The 22197-nt window shown below is 36.2% G+C and overlaps 1 protein-coding gene across 1 annotated transcript in view; it reads left to right on the top strand.

The window, feature by feature from the left end:
- Nucleotides 1-5746: 5746 nt before the first annotated feature.
- The window catches only part of LOC107567058 (ephrin type-A receptor 5), a 17611-nt gene continuing 1160 nt past the window's right edge, over nt 5747-22197 (top strand). Inside the window, exons 1-3 of the mRNA XM_016252656.1 lie at nt 5747-5874; nt 18383-18507; nt 21977-22136. Of these exons, the coding sequence (XP_016108142.1) occupies nt 5751-5874; nt 18383-18507; nt 21977-22136 (409 nt within the window). The 5' untranslated portion in view covers nt 5747-5750. The remainder of the gene's footprint in view (nt 5875-18382; nt 18508-21976; nt 22137-22197) is intronic.

Here is a 22197-nt window from a genome sequence, read left to right as displayed (position 1 = left end):
ATCGAGATATTTTTAAATATCCATTCTGCACTGGTTTGAGTCGAGCATGTCAGAACAGATATATACTTGTCTTGTGACTTCATTATGCAGATAAACTGTTGAATAATCTTGTCGCCTGAGCTGTTCATTTAATAAACACATGTGTGTCCGATCGGATGCACACCAGCTCTGTGTGTAATGCAATCAAAGGTTCCTACAAGCTCCATTAGTGCAGCCCAGCACCAATGCTTTATTTAATCAAAACTCGTCTGGTTTCCATTAACATGGGCTTTTAGATCATAATGCCGCGTGTCGTTTGCGGGGATTATGCTATAGTTGAGTTGAGTGAAGAGTGGAAAAATGTATTTTGCCAAGTCGTGATCTATATCTGTCAGCTTGCCATGAATGGATCTAAAATGGATCATGGTCAGATGACAGAATGTCTAAACGAAGTGTGTGTGTGTGTGTGTGTTTACAAAAAATTTATTTTAATTTTTAAATGCGCTACATTCATTTTAATGCATTTCTTTAATCAAATATACAGTAAAAACAGTATTATTGCAAATTTGTATTAATTTATTTTATTTTATTTTATTTTATTTTATTTTATTTTATTTTATTTTATTTATTTTTGGTTGACTTCACCACCTGGCTCCATTCTGGTGTGTAACACTAATATATATTAATGATACACACCAGAATGGAGCCAGGTGGTGAAGTCAACCGAAAAGAAAAGAGGCAGAGCAGGTTATTAAATTTTTCATCGAAAAACTATGAAGATAAACATTCTTTGGAATAAAGTGATAAATCATTTTACAATGAGATGGAATGGGTATTAAAAAGCAAATAGGCTTACTTTTGATTTCGTGTTGACTTTTAAGGCAAAGTAGCGAAACTACAACTGTTTTGTTGCACTGAAGTGGACTTCAGGGAAAAGCATAAGATACTGCAAATGAGCTGAATATGGCCCATTAATAATAGTTAAATGCTGAATGATATTATATATCATATTATTCTGCATTAGCCACCTCTTTCAGCTCGGCTTGTTCTCGCCGTGGCTCAGAGTTGGGTTGAATTCACAGCGCACCTCTGCTGTCTGCCTCTTCATGCACACCAGGGAGGCTTTAATTAATGTCTTTGTGTGCACTTTGGACTGCCGCGGCCATTGATAATCTCTCTCTCTCTCTCTCTCTCTCTCTCTCTCTCACTCTCTCCATGGCAATGCATTATCTAAATGTATTTTGCGCTGACAGGGTGTCTGCTGTGCATAAGCACCTGTCCTGAATGGAGAAGCATTGCAAAACCCAAATATACTGAATCCATTTGTCCCACTTGTGGGTGTAACACTGTAAATTGTGGTTTTCATGCTTTCTGGGAATGTTGCTGTGTAAGAGGCTGGATGAGTGTGGTGTTTGATGGGTGAATGTCTGAAGATTTATACATAACATTGTTTTTGAAGGAACAGTTCACCTAAAAAATACAACTTATGTTATTGTTTACTTAGCCTCGTGCCATTCTGAAGCCATATGGAGAAGTTTAGCAACATGTTCAGACTGCTGTTTCACTGGAAAAAAAAGAAAGCTCCGAAAATTAAAAAATAAAAAATAAAAAATGACAGTCTCACTCACTCATATGATACTTTAGTAACTTTGATTGAGGAACATACTAAAAATTAAGTAATTGCCTTCCACCATACAGTAACTCTCAAATCCTTTTCGTCGGATGCCAAACCTGTTATAACGCATTTGTATGTGCGTATATATAAAAAGTTTACAAATGAGGAAAAAAATTAACTTAAATGATTTTAGCAAATGGCTGCAATATAACAAAGAGTGAAAAATTTAAGGGGGTCTGAATACTTTCTGTACCCACTGTATATATATATATATTGCTTTATTGGCTTAAACTTTTATTTTATTTAAATTTCCCCAGTCCCAGTTCACTTTTATTTTATTTTATTTTATTTTATTTTATTTTATTTTATTTTATTTTATTTTATTTTATTTTATTTTATTTTATTTTATTTTATTTTATTTTATTTTATTTTATTTTATTTTATTTTATTTTATTTTATTTTATTTTATTTTATTTTATTTTATTTTATTTTATTTTTTCCCCAGTCCCAATGCGCTTTCATTGCATGGAAAAGAGCAGCATGAACATTCTGCTAACCATCTCTATTCATTAATATATACTACAATTTAAAAGTTTGGGTCAGTTTTAAATAAATTTATACTTTATTCAGGAAAGATGCGTTAAATTGATCAAAAGTTACAGTAAATACATTCATAATGTTACAAAGATTACATTTGCATGTGACACTGAGATTGAAGTAATGATGCTGAAAATTCAGCTTTACCTCAGAGGAAAATACTACATTTTATTATATATTTAAATGGAAAACAGTTATTTTAAATTATAATAATATTTCACAATATTGCTGTTTTTACTGTTGTAGCGTCTGGACCAATCAAAAACACAATTGTTCATTTGATTTAACAAATCAGTTATTCATGAGATTAACAAATCGTCATAGTCCCCTAACCCAATAAACTGGGTGCCAGGATGTCTGCAACGACACCAGGCCCCCCTGGTCCCCATAACTGTATGCGTGTGTGTGTGTGTGTGTGTGTGTGTATGTTAGACCAGTTTAAGTGTTTATGTAGTATGTTAGACTAGTTTAAGTGATTACTGTATGTAGTTAATAAAGTCTTATTTGTATCACACTTGACGTGGTTCATTGTTTGCTCATAACTGGAGTCACTTAATCATGCAGATTTATGCTACAAGCTTTTGTAGAATTGTACAGTAAGAAAGTTATTTCCCTTAACCAGGAAATGAACGTTCTTAGAATTGACAGACAGTTGACCCTGAGAGGTCAAGTAAATATCTACAGCGGATCTAAATATTTATAATTAATTATAACTAGTTATGATTAATTATTCATATTTCCCCATGAGCTGATTCGCTACACTGTATTTTTGAGTAAAATAAAATATAAAATAAAACAATACAATTAAATATAAAATAAACTAACATAAAATAATAATACAACACCAAAATTCTGAACAGTCCTGTACACACATATTTCCTTTCCACCCGTTTGCCTTGCACATCAATAAGATTAACATTTAAAATAAACAGATGCTAATTATTATAATTATGTAACATTATAAAAAAGGAAATGTTTCCCATGATTTTGGGTCGATAGCCAGGAACAGAAAGTAGGCTATTCATTAATCCCTGTGTGTTCAAAGCATCAGCTCTCTATTGAAATAAGCACCTGCTCTTTTTAATGAAGTTGTTGCATGTTTGACTTTAATGACTAAATTTTCTCATCAGCTCTGAACAAGCAGTACAAAGGCACTGATCGATGGCATTAGTAATGTAATCACCTCCCTATTGTGCTTGATATCTCTGCAGTGTGCAAGCCGGGCTTTTACCGATCAGCTCTTCAGACCAAAAGCTGCAGTAAATGTCCTCCCAGAAGTTTCACCAAAGTGGAGGCATCCACCTCCTGTCAGTGTGAGCAGGGATACTACCGGATCGAATCGGACCCCACCAACATGGCCTGCACAAGTAAGAACTGCTTCTATTAAAGGGATAGTTCACCCAGAAATTTAAATTTGCTGTTATTTTTCTCACTTGCAGGCCATCCAATATGATTTTTGTTTTTTTGTTTTTAAGTAGAGCAGTTTTTAACTGAAAGTGTGGTCCTTGGTGATTCATAAAGTGCAAGGCAACCAGCACTTTGAGAGTCAAAAACACAAAATGAATCCCTGTGGCTCCTGATGATATATTGAGATCTTATGAAGCGAAAAGACTGGTCTGTGCAAGAAACTGAACATTATTTACAGCATTATTACCTGTAGGGCAAATGGTGCGGAATGATTTGAATCATTTGAACCAAATTCTTTTGAACCGGTTCTTTTTGGTGAACTAGTTGAACCAGTTCACCATATCGGACCAAGATAATCCAAAAATAATTGGATTTCCCCATTGCCTGATGTTGTATATAATGTTCAGTTTCTTGCACAGACTGATCGTTTCGCTTCGTAAGACCTCAATACATCGTCAGGAGCCACATGTATTAATTTTGTGTTCCTTGATATACTTTTTTGGACGTGCTGGTGGACATTTACTTGCATTTTATGAACCACCAAAGACCATGGTTTCAACTAAAAATCATCTTTGCTCTACTAAAGAAAAAAAAACATCTTGGATGGGCTGGGGATGAGAAAATTAACAGAATGTTTATGTAGTATGTTAGACTAGTTTAAGTGATTACTGTATGTAGTTAATAAAGTCTTATTTGTATCACACTTGACGTTGTTCATTGTTTGCTCATAACTGGAGTCACTTAATCATGCAGATTTATGCTACAAGCTCTGTGTAGAATTGTACAGTAAGAATTGTTTCCTTAACCAGGAAATTAACGTTCTTAGAATTGACAGACAGTTGACCCTGAGAGGTCAAGTAAATATCTACAGCGGATCTAAATATTTATAATTAATTATAACTAGTTATGATTAATTATTCATATTTCCCCATGAGCTGATTCGCTACACTGTATTTTTGAGTAAAATAAAATATAAAATAAAACAATACAATTAAATATAAAATAAACTAACATAAAATAATAATACAACACCAAAATTCTGAACAGTCCTGTACACACATATTTCCTTTCCACCCGTTTGCCTTGCACATCAATAAGATTAACATTTAAAATAAACAGATGCTAATTATTATAATTATGTAACATTATAAAAAAGGAAATGTTTCCCATGATTTTGGGTCGATAGCCAGGAACAGAAAGTAGGCTATTCATTAATCCCTGTGTGTTCAAAGCATCAGCTCTCTATTGAAATAAGCACCTGCTCTTTTTAATGAAGTTGTTGCATGTTTGACTTTAATGACTAAATTTTCTCATCAGCTCTGAACAAGCAGTACAAAGGCACTGATCGATGGCATTAGTAATGTAATCACCTCCCTATTGTGCTTGATATCTCTGCAGTGTGCAAGCCGGGCTTTTACCGATCAGCTCTTCAGACCAAAAGCTGCAGTAAATGTCCTCCCAGAAGTTTCACCAAAGTGGAGGCATCCACCTCCTGTCAGTGTGAGCAGGGATACTACCGGATCGAATCGGACCCCACCAACATGGCCTGCACAAGTAAGAACTGCTTCTATTAAAGGGATAGTTCACCCAGAAATTTAAATTTGCTGTTATTTTTCTCACTTTCAGGCCATCCAATATGATTTTTGTTTTTTTGTTTTTAAGTAGAGCAGTTTTTAACTGAAAGTGTGGTCCTTGGTGATTCATAAAGTGCAAGGCAACCAGCACTTTGAGAGTCAAAAACACAAAATGAATCCCTGTGGCTCCTGATGATATATTGAGATCTTATGAAGCGAAAAGACTGGTCTGTGCAAGAAACTGAACATTATTTACAGCATTATTACCTGTAGGGCAAATGGTGCGGAATGATTTGAATCATTTGAACCAAATTCTTTTGAACCGGTTCTTTTTGGTGAACTAGTTGAACCAGTTCACCATATCGGACCAAGATAATCCAAAAATAATTGGATTTCCCCATTGCCTGATGTTGTATATAATGTTCAGTTTCTTGCACAGACTGATCGTTTCGCTTCGTAAGACCTCAATACATCGTCAGGAGCCACATGTATTAATTTTGTGTTCCTTGATATACTTTTTTGGACGTGCTGGTGGACATTTACTTGCATTTTATGAACCACCAAAGACCACCTCCGTCATGGTCATGGATCTCCTGGCTCACACCAACTACACCTTTGAGGTGGAGGCTGTGAACGGGGTGTCGGAACGAACCGCCCCTTTGAGGCAATACGTCTCACTCAATGTCACCACCAACCAGGCCGGTGAGTAGATCCGTCCCTCTGGAATTGTTCCTATTACATGCTAAAGCTTAACAGGACAAAGTTCATGCTGTCCGCAAGAACTTAAAATGGCATTTGCAAATCATTTAATTTATGTAATGCGACACATTTAAGAGTGAAACTAAATATCTAGCTGGAAATAATTTAGGATGGGGCTTCATTTGATCTTTGGATTTGGCTGGATCAGGAAAAGTGTCTATTTTAAACATAAACTGTATTTGCAGACGTAGTCTTTCGTAGTCCATAATGAGACTTAATGTAGTTTTACTTGTGTTTTGTTTAATATTTCAGATTCCTTAGGTGAAAAATAAGAATGGAGCTCAAATGATCATTTGGTGGCCCCTGTGAAAAGGAAGTGCATTTAATTGTACTGGATGTACATTTGTAGTGTTCCTTTCTAGTGTACCTGTAAAGTATAATAATAAACTGGACTTGCAGATACTGCATAATATTAATTAAATTAAATTAAAATAAAATAAAATAAAAGACACTTAAGCTTATTTAAAGACAAACACTTTCATAATTCTTCGCACGCTTATGTACACTTCCAAAAAGTGCACTTGGTAATAATATCAAATTAAAAATTTTACTTTCAAGTACATTTTTAATCCTTATGTTTTAATATATATTTTTACGCTTATTTTACAGTACTTATTTTGATGTATTGACTAATATACTGTAGCATATTTAAAGTACCTGATTATAATAATTTACAATTTATGTAATTCATAATATAATGTAAATGATCCATTTTGATTGGACAAAGCTGCAGCTTCATCATAACAAATATGTAATTACAAATATATTTAAATAAAGACATACATGTTTAAATAGAATTTGTTATATACTTATATTTTATTCATATATAAGTGTATTGCAGTTTATCATAGATGCTTGTCAGTACATTTAACATTACATGCTAACCATATATCAAAGACAATAGAGTAAGTTATGAAAATATGTATGAAATGCATTTAAGTCCTACTGAAATTCAATTTAATGGAATGAATATTCAATCAATTGATTAAGTGCCTGAAAACATTACATTTAGTTTACACTAACATTTAAAATTATTCAAAATTATGTTTCTGTAATATATTTAGTATGCTGAAGTGTACTTCTTTTTCACAAGGGGTTGAGAAAATGTGATGGGATATATTTGAGTTTATACCTTAAGATTTTGGGGTTTCCAAAAAAAAAACTTTCCGTACCCACTGTATATAGGTGCATCTCAAAAAAATGTGAATATCGTGAATTTTTTATTTTTTTGTAACTTATTTCAAAAAGTGAAACTTTCATACGTTCTAGATTCATTACATGTAAAGAAAAATATTTCAAAAGTTTTTAGTTTTTTTTGATGATTAGGGCTTACAGCTCATGAAAGTCAAAAATCCAGTATCCAGTATCTGTCCCTTCAGAATAAATTCTGGGTATCTCTTGTTCTTTGAAACTACAATAATGGGGAAGACTTGGCAATGAACCAGAAGACAATCATTGACACCCTCCACAAAGAGGGTAAGTGACAGAAGGTCATTACTGAAAGCGGTGGCTATTCACAGAGTGCTGTATCAAAGCATATTAATCCAAAGTTGACTGGAAGGAAGAAATTGGGTAGGAAAAGGTGCACAAGCAACAGGGATTGCAAGCTTGAGAATACTGTCAAACAAAGCCGATTCCGAAACACTTGGGAGAGATTCACAAGGAGTGGACTGAAGCTGGAGTCAGTGCATCTAGAGTCACCACGCTCAGACGTCTTCAGAAAAAGGGCTACCAAGCCACTTCTGAAACAGAAACAACGTCAGAAGCATCTTACCTGGGCTATGGACAAAAATAACTGGACTGTTGCTCAGTGGTCCAAAGTCCTCTTTTCTGATAAAAGTAAGTTTTGCATTTCATTTGGAAATCAAGGTCTGGAGTCTGGAGGAAGACTGGAAAGGCACAGAATCCAAGCTGATTGAAGTCCAGTGTGAAGTTTCCGAAGTCAGTGATGATTTGGGGTGCCGTGACATCTGCTGGTGTCGCTCCATTGTGTTTTATCAAGTCCAAAGTCAATGCAGACATCTACCAGGAGATTTTGGAGCACTTTATGCTTTCATCTGCTGCCAAGCTTTATTGAGATGCTGATTTCCTTTTCCAGCAGGATTTTAGCACCTGCCCACAGTGCCAAAACCACTTCCGAGTGCTTTGCTGACCATGATATTACTGTGCTTGATTGGCCAGCCAACATGCTTGACCTGAACCCCATATGGAATCTATGGGATAGGTTCAAGAGAAAGATGAGAAACGGTCTATTCAACAATACAGACGAGCTGAAGGCCATTATTAAAGAAACCTGTGCTTCAATAGTGCCTCAGCAGTGCCACAGGCTGATCGCTTCCATGCCACACCTCACTGATGCTGTCATTTGTGGAGCCCCCGACCAAGTATTGAGTGCATAAATTAACATACTTGAAAGAACTTGAACTTTTCTGTTTTGCAAATCCTTTTTTTTTTGTTGATTGATCTTAGGAAATATTCTAATATTTTGAGATACTGGATTTATAGCTGTAAGCTTGTTTTTAAAACAAACAAACAAAAAACACTTTTGAAATATTTTACTTTACATGTAATGAATCTAGAATATATGAAAGTTTCACTTTTTGAAATATATATAAATAAAAAAAAAATCACAACATTCCAATTTTTTGAGATGCACCTGTATATTCTTAAATTATTCTTAAATGTTCTTAAATTATTCTAAGAAACCTTGTTCCTCTTCAGTGAACCTTTTTGTGGACTGGAAAAAAACACTATTTGGAAGCCGACAAAGGACCATTATTTTTGCAGAAATAGTTGAGATATTAAACTATATTAAAAGTGATTTATCTTTTCTACAGCATGATAATATTGCTTAATGCTATTTTCCCCCACTCACACGGCCTTGTTCATATTATTAGAAAAGGAAAATCATTTCAGAGATGGTGGAAGTAATTCGATTTTAGGAAAGCTCATGAAAACAAACATTTTAATTTAGAATAATGTGCATAATAATGCTACAATTAAATAGGGAAAATTCTAATAAAGTAAAATTGTATTACATGTTGGCTTTAAAACAACAGTTAAAAAATAAATAAATACTACTACGACTACTACTACTACTACTACTACTAATAATAATAAAAACCCTGACCAGTCAATTCATGGAATTCATTTTTGTGGTTGTCATGTGACTTCATTGTCAAATAAATAAGAGGGGGTAAACTGACCTTAAACCCTTTTCAATACAGTGGTACCTTTTTCTGACTGCTATTGACTTTTCATTAAGCTAATGATGGCCCTAATGGACACTGAAGCGTAATCTGCTTTATCTGAAAGAGGGTCTGTAATTGCTGGGGATTGGCCAGAGACGGGGGGTAGGGACTCCTCTGCGTGTGTGTGTGTGTGTGTGTGTTTTGAGTGTGTTGTGTGAATCGGGGCAGTGTTAGTGTTGATAAGGCCTCTTTGAAATGAAGGGTTTTGCGTGAGGCGAGCACAGGTTGCAGTGAATGCTGAGCGCTCTGCCGGCGCGGTCGGGATAATCCGTTTGGTCGATGTGTCGAGTAGCGGTCATGTTTTATGTGAACTGGATGGCTGGAGGCTAAGCGAGAGGTTTGGCTGGAGTTCTGAGACCAGACATGCTCACAAAGGTGCTTGACTGTCTGAAGGTGATGGGCTATTGAAATATTGAGGGGGAATACAGGCTTCCTCTGTGTCGACTTACTGAAAATCACTTTTCCATTATCTTGCTTTTGTCTTCCCTCGTTTGAAGCACAACTTCAAACCAGCATTCAAAGCAAACACATTCTGGGACATTCCTACAATGCACTGCATTACGTTATTATCTTAATATACCAGTTAAAATATTACACTGACAACTTTGATTGAAGACAGAAATCATATTAGTTAGTTTTCTCTATAACAGTATCATAATTAATATTGTTTTGTTATTGTTCAAATTAAAATGATTAAAAATGCTTTTGGTAACTGACATAAAGCTGAAATTTAATTTTATTTCAGCTTTATTCCGATTACCAAAAGCATTTTTGGTAACACTTTATTTTACGGTGTCCTTGTTACACATTATTATAATAACAATAAATTATGCATAATTACATGCAAGTAACTCTAAGCTAGGGCTGAGCGATTTTCCCGATTTTATAGATTAATTTGAATTTAATGTTTGCCACAATTAAATTTTTTAGAAACCGAGGAACCGCGATTTTGAATAGAAATATTACCATATGTTAGAATTAGACACTTTGACAATATGCCGGTGATAACAGTAAAGAGAAAAGAACGATCCAACCGGATGTCGGCGCACGTGATTAACCGCTCACGTGTGACGTGCTCTGTGAAGGACCATAAATATAGCGCTAAGCACCATTCATTCACACAGAATGCACTTTTGTGTTGACAAAGATGCGACGCAGGCAGTGGAATAGGTAAAACATGCAAGAAGATGGGAGTGAACTTCTTTTAACTTGAGCGCAGTGTTTTTAGAATGGCGTTTCATGCATGAGATGCTGCAAGAGACGCGAGCACAACAGTCAAACACATCCATGTTTACACTGAAAAAATCTATGGAAAAGCAGCGCAATCGAATAAAAAAAACCTGTAAAGAACTACTACTGTATGTCTGATATTTCATGTTTGCATCATGGTGACAGGCTGAAAGCTGCTGTTGTTTTTACAGAACATTTATTGTTAATAGCCTAATAGTCTACTGCTGTTATACCTTCAGCCATTTTGAATTTTGTTAAATGTGAGCCAAAATCCTCACAATTAAAAGAACCAAAGACTTAAACTACTTCAGTCTGTGTGCATTGAATTTATTTAATACACGAGTTTCACAATTTGAGTTGAATTACTGAAATAAATGAACTTTTCCATGACATTCTAATTTATTGAGATGCACCTGTATGTATAAGACAAGTTTGTACAATATGTAGTTGTGGTTTATGCATCTTTTCTGCAAAGATATTTAACAAGTGATGTTTAACATTTACATCATGTTGACAACTTCATGTGTGCTGCACTTGGAATATAATTTTCTTTAACTAGAGGGTTAATAAAGAAAAAGTTGACTAGTTAAAAATCGTAAAAAAAAAATTGAGAATCGGTCAAACATTCTGGAAAAATCGTGATTTAAATTTTTTGCCAAATCGCCCAGTCCTACCCTAAGCCAAGCCTTAATCCTAACCCTAACCATATAGTAAGTACACGTTCTTCATTAATATTACTCAGTACTTAAATGTAAAATTGCACTGTAACAAGGACACCTTAAAATAAAGTGACATGTGGCCAAGTATGGTGACCCATACTCGGAATTAGTGCTCTGCATTTACCCATCCAAAGTGCACACACACAGCAGTGAACACACACCCGGAGCAGTTGGCAGCCATTTTTTGCTGCGCAGTTGGGGGTGGGAGAGAGCGCTGTACATTCACTCCTCCCACCTAAAATCCCTGCCAGTACGAGACTCGAACCCACAACCTTTAGGTTACCGACTCTCTAACCATTAGGCCACGACTTCTCGTGCCATTAGACGACGACTTCAAGTGCCATTAGACGACGACTTCAAGTGCAACCCGTTTTTATATAAATAATTTTAGATGAAAAAAATTGACTTCTATTTACTTAATTTTAGATGAAAAACTTAAATAAAGTAGAAACATGGCTTTGGCAGCTAAAATAAATGTTTAAATTGACATACCAAAATTACGTCTACTACTACTACAACAACTAAATACATAAATAAAATTAATATAAAATTGAATTATAAAAAATGACAATAACACATAAAATTACAAAAAATAAACTAAAATTAAAACTATTAAAACTAAAAATATGACAATAAAATTGTATTTAAAATATTACTAAATACTATAGTAGTATATAAATCATACTAAAATATTACTGAATTAAACATGGACTGGTTGATTAAAAAACTGGTGATTTATTAATTAGTATTCTAAGTATTTATTTATTTATTTGTCTGTTTGTTTTACTCTAAATGTTTGTAAAGTGTTTCAAGTAAAACGGCATTTTACTTGATTTATTTTTGCAGGAATTACATCATTTTTAAGAGAAAACAAACGTCACTAAGTATTAGAAGTCCATTCAATGGATTCTGAGACTTTTCATGCTATTAGTTGATTTGTATCACTCTATATAATGTTTGATATGATTACAGAGATTGGTATGATAATAACATAGTCATAACATTGTAATAATATTGTTACAATCACCTATATGATTCATACATGTTTCTGTTCCTTAAACCTGACTTGTAAAGTAACCTTGGGTGTTGGAAAGGTGCTATATAAATAAAAAAAATATTATTATTATTATTATTATTATTCAATCCTGCTGGGTTTTTTTGCCAATGTGTTTAATAATCAAGTTATAATAATATTTATTAAGTTACGGAGATAAAGGTTCTGAATAACAGAAATGATCAATCTATCAAATGAAATGCTACTGGTCAATCAGTTTCTTATTTTCATTATTGAACATTGTGACAATCAAAGCAATGCTAACCAGCATGAAAACTTCAACCCGTTAGTGACCTATAAGTCAATATTAGAATAAGGAAGAGTCGCTCCAGCTTACAGACCCACAGCGCTGCAACGCAATAAGAGATGCAGGTGCCGTCAGGCTAAAAACATTTATTTTCACTTTGCGTAATCCATTATCCTAAACTCTCAGGCCTTTTTTTGCAACCTTTACGCACGGCCGTTGCATTCTAATTTAGGGAGAAATATTTAACATAATATTTGTGCCTATTTCCATGCCGATGCATCTCTGTCACAAAAGCGCAGCAGATGCGGTTAAGAGGCGTACAGAAACTTACAGTCTTAGGGTGCTAATTTATTTCACTGGGCCTGTGAGGCTACAGTATTTTCCCCCTGAAGAGACGACTTCAACATCTGCTCAGCTCATTAAGTTACTCTCAAATCAGCAGAGGAATTATGCTCTTTAAAACACTATTAATTATGACAAGCAAAATGATCATTTTTGCAGCACAAGGCGAGCCGCCACGCATAGCCAACAAAGCTTGTGTGCGGAACGCTAGCTCGCTAATGCGCATCTTTACAAAGACGTCAATGACATAAATTCTGTTTTTACTTCACAAGTGATGGGATTTATAGAACCGGGAGCAGACTGCACAGGGTGATCAAATGCGCGCTAATTTCTAGCGTTTTCGAGCGGGATTTCAAAACAAACTGAATAGTTTGCAGGTGCGAGTGATTAGCGCTTAGCATTGGCGTGCCTCTCAAGTGCTTTCCCTGATAAATGCCGACAGACGCATGAGTGGAGGCAATTGTGGGGCTCTTTTTGCCAAATTATTTTGTGAGCTTTGACTATTTTCTCATTGACAGCTGAGTGCATGACGTCTCAGTCTGAAAAGAGTTGTGATACTAAGTATTCTCAAAGCCTCTCAGCAAAGCTCGTCTGGCATGCGGCTGTGAGCACTTGTGCTTTACTAAACTCAGCACTTCCTGCACTGGATTGTTTGAGTCTCTGCAGATGGTAACCCGATCGATTTTAGAAAGTAACTAACTAAAAGTACTGACGCAACTAACTTTCAATTGTGTGGCAGTCATTTTTAAAACTGCAGCTTTCCAGTGACATGTTTATTTTACCAATCAGTAGCGTCACATTTTATTACACGCTAAGCGAGCTAATATCAAACTATGCTTGCTTAACATAACAACATCATTTTTTCACAATGCCATTTTTTAACTAAAAACGCTAAGTTTTATGTGTTTCGGCCGTTCATTAAAATGACAACTGTGTTTTGTGGGTCTGAAAATGCAAACTTTGAAAACAAGTTTCAAAGTGCACATTTCTGAAAATGATAAAGTTATTGTTATTTGTATTTTACTGTAATTTTGATCAAATAAACACAGCCTTGCTGAACAATATTTCAAAAACCCAAACGTTTGAATGGACTATGATAGTGCTGGTTAAGAAAATATGTTGGCATTGTCTTAGAATCTGTCTAGCCAGATGCTTTGCATCAGGGCAGATACGCTTGGCAAATAGTTAAGATTGTGTTCAGTAGTTTATAGTTCTCAGGCCAGGCCTCTGGCTGGCACAGGCGTCTGTTGGCAGGAGTTATATCTCAGGCCTAGATTTGGCCGATGGGCCGCTCATCTCTGCCAGGGGTTTTTCATCTTGCTTCTCGGCAGGGCTCCCCAAACAACACTTGTTTACAAACACACGGCCTGTTGAGATCCTGGTGCTGGCAGTCATTCGGGACCGGAGTGGAGGAGATGACCTTTCTTACCCAGATGAAAACCACGGCCCGGCATGCTAACTTCAATTAAATCACATGCAAATATTTGCTTGGAAGATTCCGCCTACACAAAACCCAATACTGCCTGCAGTCAGTGTTGATGTTTTTGATTTTTGATGCTGCTCACGCTAAGCTGGATTCTTGTTGACAGCTGCGATTAACTAAGCTAAAGCGGCTCGGGTTGTGTAAAAAAAAAAAAAAGACAAAAATAGTTCGCTACATGAGTTCAGTGTGGAAGTAGTGTCATTTCATGCTGTTTCTTCGGCTGGCGCAGATATCAAGCCTTTGCGAGTTTGAAGATTCTCACACTAGATGAAGGCAACACTTCCCATTTGGAGGTATTAATCAGAGTGCGATCATCACACTTCCTCTGACACGCTTCCCAAAGAAGACTGCCGTTCCATCTGTTAATGAACTGAGAGACGGGACCTTTGCACTGTGAGCTGTCACTGGTGATGAGACTGTCGAGGACTTTGCATTTCATAGCTGACTGTGTTTCGTTTCGCAACTCAGTGTTTTGATTTACTGACTGTGGTCTTTTGGAAATGGAAAATATCCAGTTCAAGCTGTTGAATACACAGTATCTGGTTTTATCACATTTATTAGACGGTCCACAATGTATTCCGCAAAGCATGCTACTGTAGATGAAATTTCTCACTGAGCTTAAAATAGGACTGTGAAATTTCACACAGAGGAAGGTTGGCTTTGTGCTGCCGTATAGGTCTACACCAAATCTGCACACATTTTTACATTTGGTTTTAAGGGAATATCTGTGGAATTAGATGCTAAATGGATTTCTGTATGTTGAAATGGGGTTTACACTTACATGTAACAAAGTATGATAAAAAAAATCCAAAATACTCTATATGTTAAAACATTTCATGTCATTTTACAGTAAAATACAGTTAAATTAAACATTTTTGGAATTGTGAAAGTTGTGTAACCATAATGGTGTTTTGTGTTTGTGTGTATGACCACTTGTGACAAACTTGTATTCATCATGCGACTTTCTCTTTTTCACCCATGTTTTTAAAGTGGAGTTCAGTATTTTTTTAAAGAAAGATGTTTGTTCCTTTGTTAACCTTAGTTGACTACATTAGTTAACAATAACTATCAATGTAAAATTCTTCTAAAGCATTAATTAATCACAGTTAATGTTAATACCAACACTTAATGCATTTTGAAAATCTAATTTAAAATTTTACTGTAAACTTTATGGATTCTTTGTTTGTTTGTTTGTTTGTTTGTTTGTTTGTTTTTACAGTGTATGAACAAACCCTGAATTGCACGTTAAAGAAACAGTTCACACAAAAATGAAAATCCTGTCATCATTTACTCACTTTTTCCAAACCTATATTGAATAATTTTTTTATCATAAAAGCAAGCATGTCCCTTTGTATTAAACAGCTTAATTTGTACGGGCTGCTTTTGTGATGTCTTTATGTACTTTATGTACTTGTTTTAGACATAAAATACATATTTGAATGGCACGAGTGCGAGTAAATAGTGACAGAATTTAAATTTGTGGGTGAGTTACCCTTTTAAACTTCAGCAGAAAGGTCCAACAGACTTACATTGAAAGAGAAACTCAAGCCACATCTAAGGACCACATTATCATAGAAACTCAGTGGTTCTTCAAAATGAACAGAGACGTATATAACATGCAATGTGTGCGTTCAGATTCGGTGTAAATCTGCGGCGCATTCTGTGGGCAAAGATTTTTGCGTGGGCCTACCTACATTTGTGCGTTTGGATATATATTCTCACTCTCTGTCACACAGCATGACTATTTTGTTTGATGGATCCCCTGCTGATGTTTTTGTTTCTTGCCATCACCAATATAGATCAAAATTCCCTGTGCTGACCTTAAGGATTATTGAGAATCAATAACTCAAAGGGCCGTGTCTCCCGCCTGACTGAAAGTCAAACATTTAACAGGTTTCCAGACTGTTTAAGTGGCCCATCTACCTCTCTTCTCCTGCAGGCCTGAAGATCAGGTTGCCAAGTATACCGTTTCAAAGCTTTTAAGATAGGAATGATTACAGTTTTGTCTGAGCAGAAAGGATACAGTTACTCTTTGTTTGGGAAAGAGAGGATGGGGGGAAAAAAAGACGTGTCTTTGCTTTCCTATCATGGGCTTCTATTGAGCTATTTAATCAGCGCCTGAGGGATCGTCCGGAGAACTTAAACACGATTTATCTCATGGACACAGTCTGACACTTCTGTTGAGGAATATAAAGCCGGGTTTGATTTCAGCTCTCCACGCATAGACAGATAGGGGCTTTTTTTAATGTGTGTTCTCATATTAGTGACACCAAACACAGCTGTTTGGGAGGAAAACTGAGAAGCAGAGGAGAAAGAATTGGGAAAATCAACAATTGAATTTAAAGTTTTTTGCTTTGCGATATGTTTTGTGTGTTTATTCTACACCGGATGTGAGTTTTACGAGCTTTTCTTAGAATCCCTCACTCTTAAAAATAAAGGTGCTTCACAATGCCATAGAAGAACCTTTTTGTCTAAACGGTTCCATAAAGAAACTTTAACATCTGAAGAACCTTTCTGTTTCACAAAAGGTTCTTTGTGGCAAAAGAAGGTTCTTCAGATTATAAAAAGGTAAGAAAGAGATGGTTCTTTGAAGAACCTTTGACTGAATTGTTCTTTGTGGAACCAAAAATGGTTCTTCTATGGCATCGCTTGAAGATCCTTTTGAATCACCTTTATTTTTAAGAGTGTACAGTGCAATATAACTAGTAACAGTATAAAGTCTGTCTCAGATTTATATAATGTAATATCCCAAGTAGCCACACAGTATATATAAATCATTACATAAGATGCAAAAGTGCATGATACCTCATTTTAGCAGTCAAAAAAAAAAGCACTATTATCTATGATTTGTGTAAAGAAGAATCAAATGTGTTCTTTTAGTTGGACTATTTTGAATCAAGTTGATTCACAAAACCAGTCTGAATGGTTCACACATATATATATATATATATATATATATACTATTTGGAGTGATCTGGTTCTTGAGTGAGTCATTTAATTAAATTTGCTCCTTAAAATGTTCTTGGCATATAGTGCATGCGTTGTATGGACTATGTTTATGATATAGTTCTGATAGTAATACATTGTTTTTGTGTCCTTTTTTGTGTCGGATTTTGTCTCAATTCTTTTTAAAACATCCTACAATTATAATTGCTTATGTAAATTAAATAAAAACATAAATAAAATAAAATAAAAAACTAAAATAATAACATTTAATTAAATTAACTAGTAACGATGGTTCACAGTAATATTTTGTTAATTTTAATTAGCTATTTTTTTTTAAATATGTATATTTTTAAAATATTGTACTTTTTAAATAGTTATTTTAAATATATATTTATTTATATTTATTTTTCATTATAAATTAGATTTGTTTTATATATATATATATATATATATATATATATATATAGCGAGAGAGAGAGAGAGACACTTCAGGTTATTAATTATAGAGGTTTTTTTTCAATTTTTTCATGCAACTTGAAATATGTGTAATGCTTTATTTAGCAATTTAAAGTCAGTATTTAAAAACCACTCTTGCTACATAGAGTTTAAACTCCACCATAATATAATATTGTGAATTGATTCTAAGTAGTAAGATTCATACTCTTTTATGGACAAATTATATAAACTATAAAACAATTTCATACTTGTTGAGAGTTATGTCATGTCTGGGACTTTATGGGAAGGAGGTAAATCAGGACAGATTTCACCATGCATTTTTCATCTGCGATAATTAGGTTGTACAAACATTAAAGCACGTCATTGCCCGAATCCACGTTCAAAGCGTTTTCTCAAAGCGATCGAATAGTTAAGATGAAAGGCATTCTCTCTGATTGTCTCTGCCACTGAAGTGTGGAATATTTCATATTTCTGAATGGCTTTTTCTCTGAACTTTATGAAACTCATTCAAGTAATTAGCACAATATGATATCTTCATTTAATTAGGAATAGCTGAGGGGTTGGACTTATAAAATATAAGTCTCAAGTATATAGACTTAGAAAAATCTTCAAATGACAATTACAGCACATTGCATCAGGGCTTCACTGCATCACGCAAGAAAATACATGTTCTGCTTGATTTGAGGTGAAAAGTAAGGTGAGATGTAACCGTTTTGTTCCCAGCTCCGTCTCCTATAACCGTAGTGAAGAAAGGCAAGACGGCGAAGAATAGCATCGCAGTGTCCTGGCAAGAACCCGACCGACCCAACGGCATCATCCTGGAGTATGAGATCAAGTATTTTGAGAAGGTAAATACTGCATGCTGTAAACATTCCCAGGTTACATTTCAGCCCAAAATCAAAAGAAACAAAGAAAGAAAATTCTATGTTACTTAAAAAGATACGCTACAGATCGAATGTCACTTCTGCTCACCAGGACTGCATTTATTTGATAAAAAAAAAAATACAGTAAAAAAACTGTAAAATTGTGAAATAGTATTGTAATTTAAAATAACTATTTGTATATATGTTAAAATGTAATTTATTTATGTGATCAAAGTTGAGTTTGCAGCATCATTACTCCAGTCTTAAGTGTCACATGGTCCTTCAGAAATCATTTGAATATGCTGGTTTGCTGCTCAAGAAATATTTCTGATTATTAGCATTGTTGAAAACAGCTGCACGTCTTAATGTTTTTGAGAAAAACATGATACATTTCCATTCAAAGGTTTTTGGTAAGATTTATTGAAAGATGGATTTTTTGCAGAATAAAAGTGACAGTAAATACATTTACAATAAAACAAAATTATAATATTCATTGAATGTGCTATTTTTTTTAAGGTAAGTGCTTGCAATCAATGTATTTTAGCTACATTTAAATAAACTAATTTAGTTGACTAACTTTCAACATTTTTTTTATTTAATTTGTAGCTAAAATAAATTGTTTGCAACCACTTACCTTAAAAAAATTTTTTTAGTGTATGTGGTGCAAAAAACTTTTTTAAATAAATACTGTTATTTTGAATTTTATATTCCTCAAATAATCCTGAAAAATCATAACATTACATCTGTATAATATAATAATAATAATAATAATAACATCTGTTCTGCATACATTTCAATAAAAAAAAAAAAAATTAGTAGGAAAAAAGAAAACGCCTCCAAGTTACGCATGTAGCCATGGTTCCCCGAAGGGAACGAGACGCTGCGTCGAAACGCTACGGGAACGCCTCCAGCGTGACCACCCTCTGAATCTCATGTAATCAGTCCAATGGATGGGTGAGACGTCACGGGTGGAGTGACGTAGCGACTAGGAAGCATAAAAGCACGTGTGGTGAAACCGGCGTCAGCTTCTAGAAGTGAAGCAAGCGCTGGCAGGGATGCCGGAAGTATGGCCCTGAGACGCAGCATCTCGTTCCCTTCGGGGAATCATGGTTACATGCGTAACCTGGAGACGTTCCCCTTCAGGAACTCGAGCTGCGTCGAAACGCTACAGGAACGAGAATGCCCACGCCGCCAGACTTGCAAATCCCTGCCTAGTGTGGAAGAGCACAACTAAGGCGAGAGAAAAGGGAGCAAGGAATGGCTAAAGTAGGCGGGGCCCACCGTCCCGAAGGCTAGCTTCTAGAGGAATGAGCCTTCACCCCCGAAGGTGAGGGAAGATCAGAGGGCTCAAGGCTGATCCACCACTTAGCATACGCTTCTCTGGCCAGAGGCCTCGGCCTCAGCGCACCGCAGAGGAAACGTGTAAGAAGGATGTCTGCCCCAACATATATAAAAGACCACTGCTGTGTTGTCGGTGCACACCAACACATAGCGATCTCTTATGCCTGGGAGGAAGTGTTTCAAAGCTAGAAACACGGCCAGCATCTCCAGTCAACTTATGCGCCACGTGAGATGGCGGCCACTCCACAGGCTGCTGGCCGAGCGGCCACTCATGACCCCTCCCAACCGGTGAAAGATGCATCCATTGCTAGCATATGCGGCCCAGCACCAGGCCCTGAGATAAGAACCAAGGTTTCCTTCACATGTCTAAGTCACGTAGGCACCACCGCGTTACCTTGAGTATGTGAAGCGGGTTTCCCCTCGTGGAGAACCCCTTGGTCTTAAGCCACCACTGTAGGGGTCTCATGTACAGCAGGCCAAAAGTAACCACGTTGGACACGGCTGCCATCAGACCCAGCTGTCTGGAACTGTTTGACAGTGAGTGACAGACCTTCTCTCACTCTCTCGACTGCGGTGAGGATCGACTCGATCCGAGCAGGAGACATACGTGCCTGCGTTGTGGTCGAATCCCACAACACGCCCAGATAAGTGGTTCTCTGTACTGGAGAAAGCACACTTTTCTTGGCATTAAGTCTTAACCCCAGCTCTTTCGTGTGAGCGAGAACGACATCTCGACGTCGAACTGCCATCCACTCTGATTGAGCTAATATCAACCAATCGTCGATGTGGTTGAGTCGTGAAAGTGTGGGGTGAGAGTGCAAGGCCAAAGGAAGAAGTCGGTGTTGGTAAGCTTTTGGCCCCAAAAGCAAACCTCAGGAACTTCCTGTGAAAACTCAGTGATCATGCTTTACAGCCTGATTTGAAAATGTTGTAAAGAACTATATGGCCCAGAAATCTGACCTTGACCTTGAGTTGCCATTGTCAGTGTCACAAATTTGCTTACATTAGATTAGAAAAAGTGTAGATTACCCTTTCTTCATCTTTATTTTAGATTGTGCTCACGTTTTCCCCCTTAAAAATAAATAAATAAATAAGGCTTTGGGCCACAATAGTCTAATAATTTACTGGTTGTTATTTTCCATTGCAGCTACAGTGATTGGAAACTGGAGCTTTTAGGCTTCAAAAAAGATGCAAAAACGCTAGACAAGTATCTAATATTTGCATACAGAATTATCTAATTTCTAAAGAAAACAAAAAAACAGTCAGAATGTTTATTTCTTCTGGTTCTCACAGCGCAACTATCACAGTTTCCCTGAAAGGGCAACTCATACAAATGCATACGAAATAAGGTCAGCCATAAAAATAACCATGTGCACACTTTATAATCGCTTAAGTTTCACTACGTTTATTTAGTAAATCATGAAAGTAGTTTTTAACACCAAACGAGGATTAGTGCCGATGAACGTTGTTAGTAAATCTGGCCTTTGCCCTCCATTTACAAGCTTGAAATCTCTAGTCCACAGTCATTGTCAATGCATGGAAAACAGCGACCAGTAAACTATTCGAAATTCCTCCAGGAGACATCTGTGCAACATCATGAGTTGGTTGAGTAGATGATGACAGGATTCATCCTCTAATGAAGTGGCGTTACAGCAGCAGGGCTGTCGTTGGGCGTCTCAGTCGACCACCCCGCTGGCGACAATCCTCACAAAGCCCGAAACTAAATCCCCTCTCCGATCGCGTCTCTGATTGCTGCTCACCTCGCAGCATTTGCTGCTTGCTTTGTTGAGCCATTTAAAGACAGAATACGTCTGTAAACGAGCCTCAGCTCCTCATGACCTCAGTGTTTTAAAGCGTTCTGTGAAACAATGATACGATGCACTTAGAAGACTAAAAAAGCTATGAAGACCCTTGGTCGCTCGTATGAAAGCTAATGGACAGAGCACTTAACACAGGGCTTTAAAACAAAGCCAATGAGACCGTGAAACTGATCCTCACTACTGGCCACAGCACACACACTTTGCCTTTCTCTCATGGGACGGAAGGCCTTTATCCCTCGTTCTCTTGCTCTCTGACCGTTTTTGTCTTCTCTTGGCTTCTGGTGGCTCTGTAGGATCAGGAAACAAGCTACACCATCATCAAGTCAAAGGAGACGGATGTTTTTGTGGATGGCCTTAAACCTTCCTCAGCGTACATCTTTCAAATCAGAGCGCGCACCTCCGCGGGCTACGGAGACTTCAGCCGCCGCTTTGAGTTTGAAACAAGCCCTCACTGTAAGTGAAACATTTTTAAAAAATGTTAAATTGATGAGCCACAGTCAAAAAAAAAAAGAAA

The sequence above is a fragment of the Sinocyclocheilus grahami genome, unplaced genomic scaffold, assembly GCF_001515645.1.
Source record: "Sinocyclocheilus grahami isolate Dianchi unplaced genomic scaffold, SAMN03320097.WGS_v1.1 scaffold1124.1, whole genome shotgun sequence".
Taxonomy (NCBI): Eukaryota; Metazoa; Chordata; class Actinopteri; order Cypriniformes; family Cyprinidae; genus Sinocyclocheilus; species Sinocyclocheilus grahami.
This window is presented reverse-complemented; position numbering and strand designations above follow the sequence as displayed.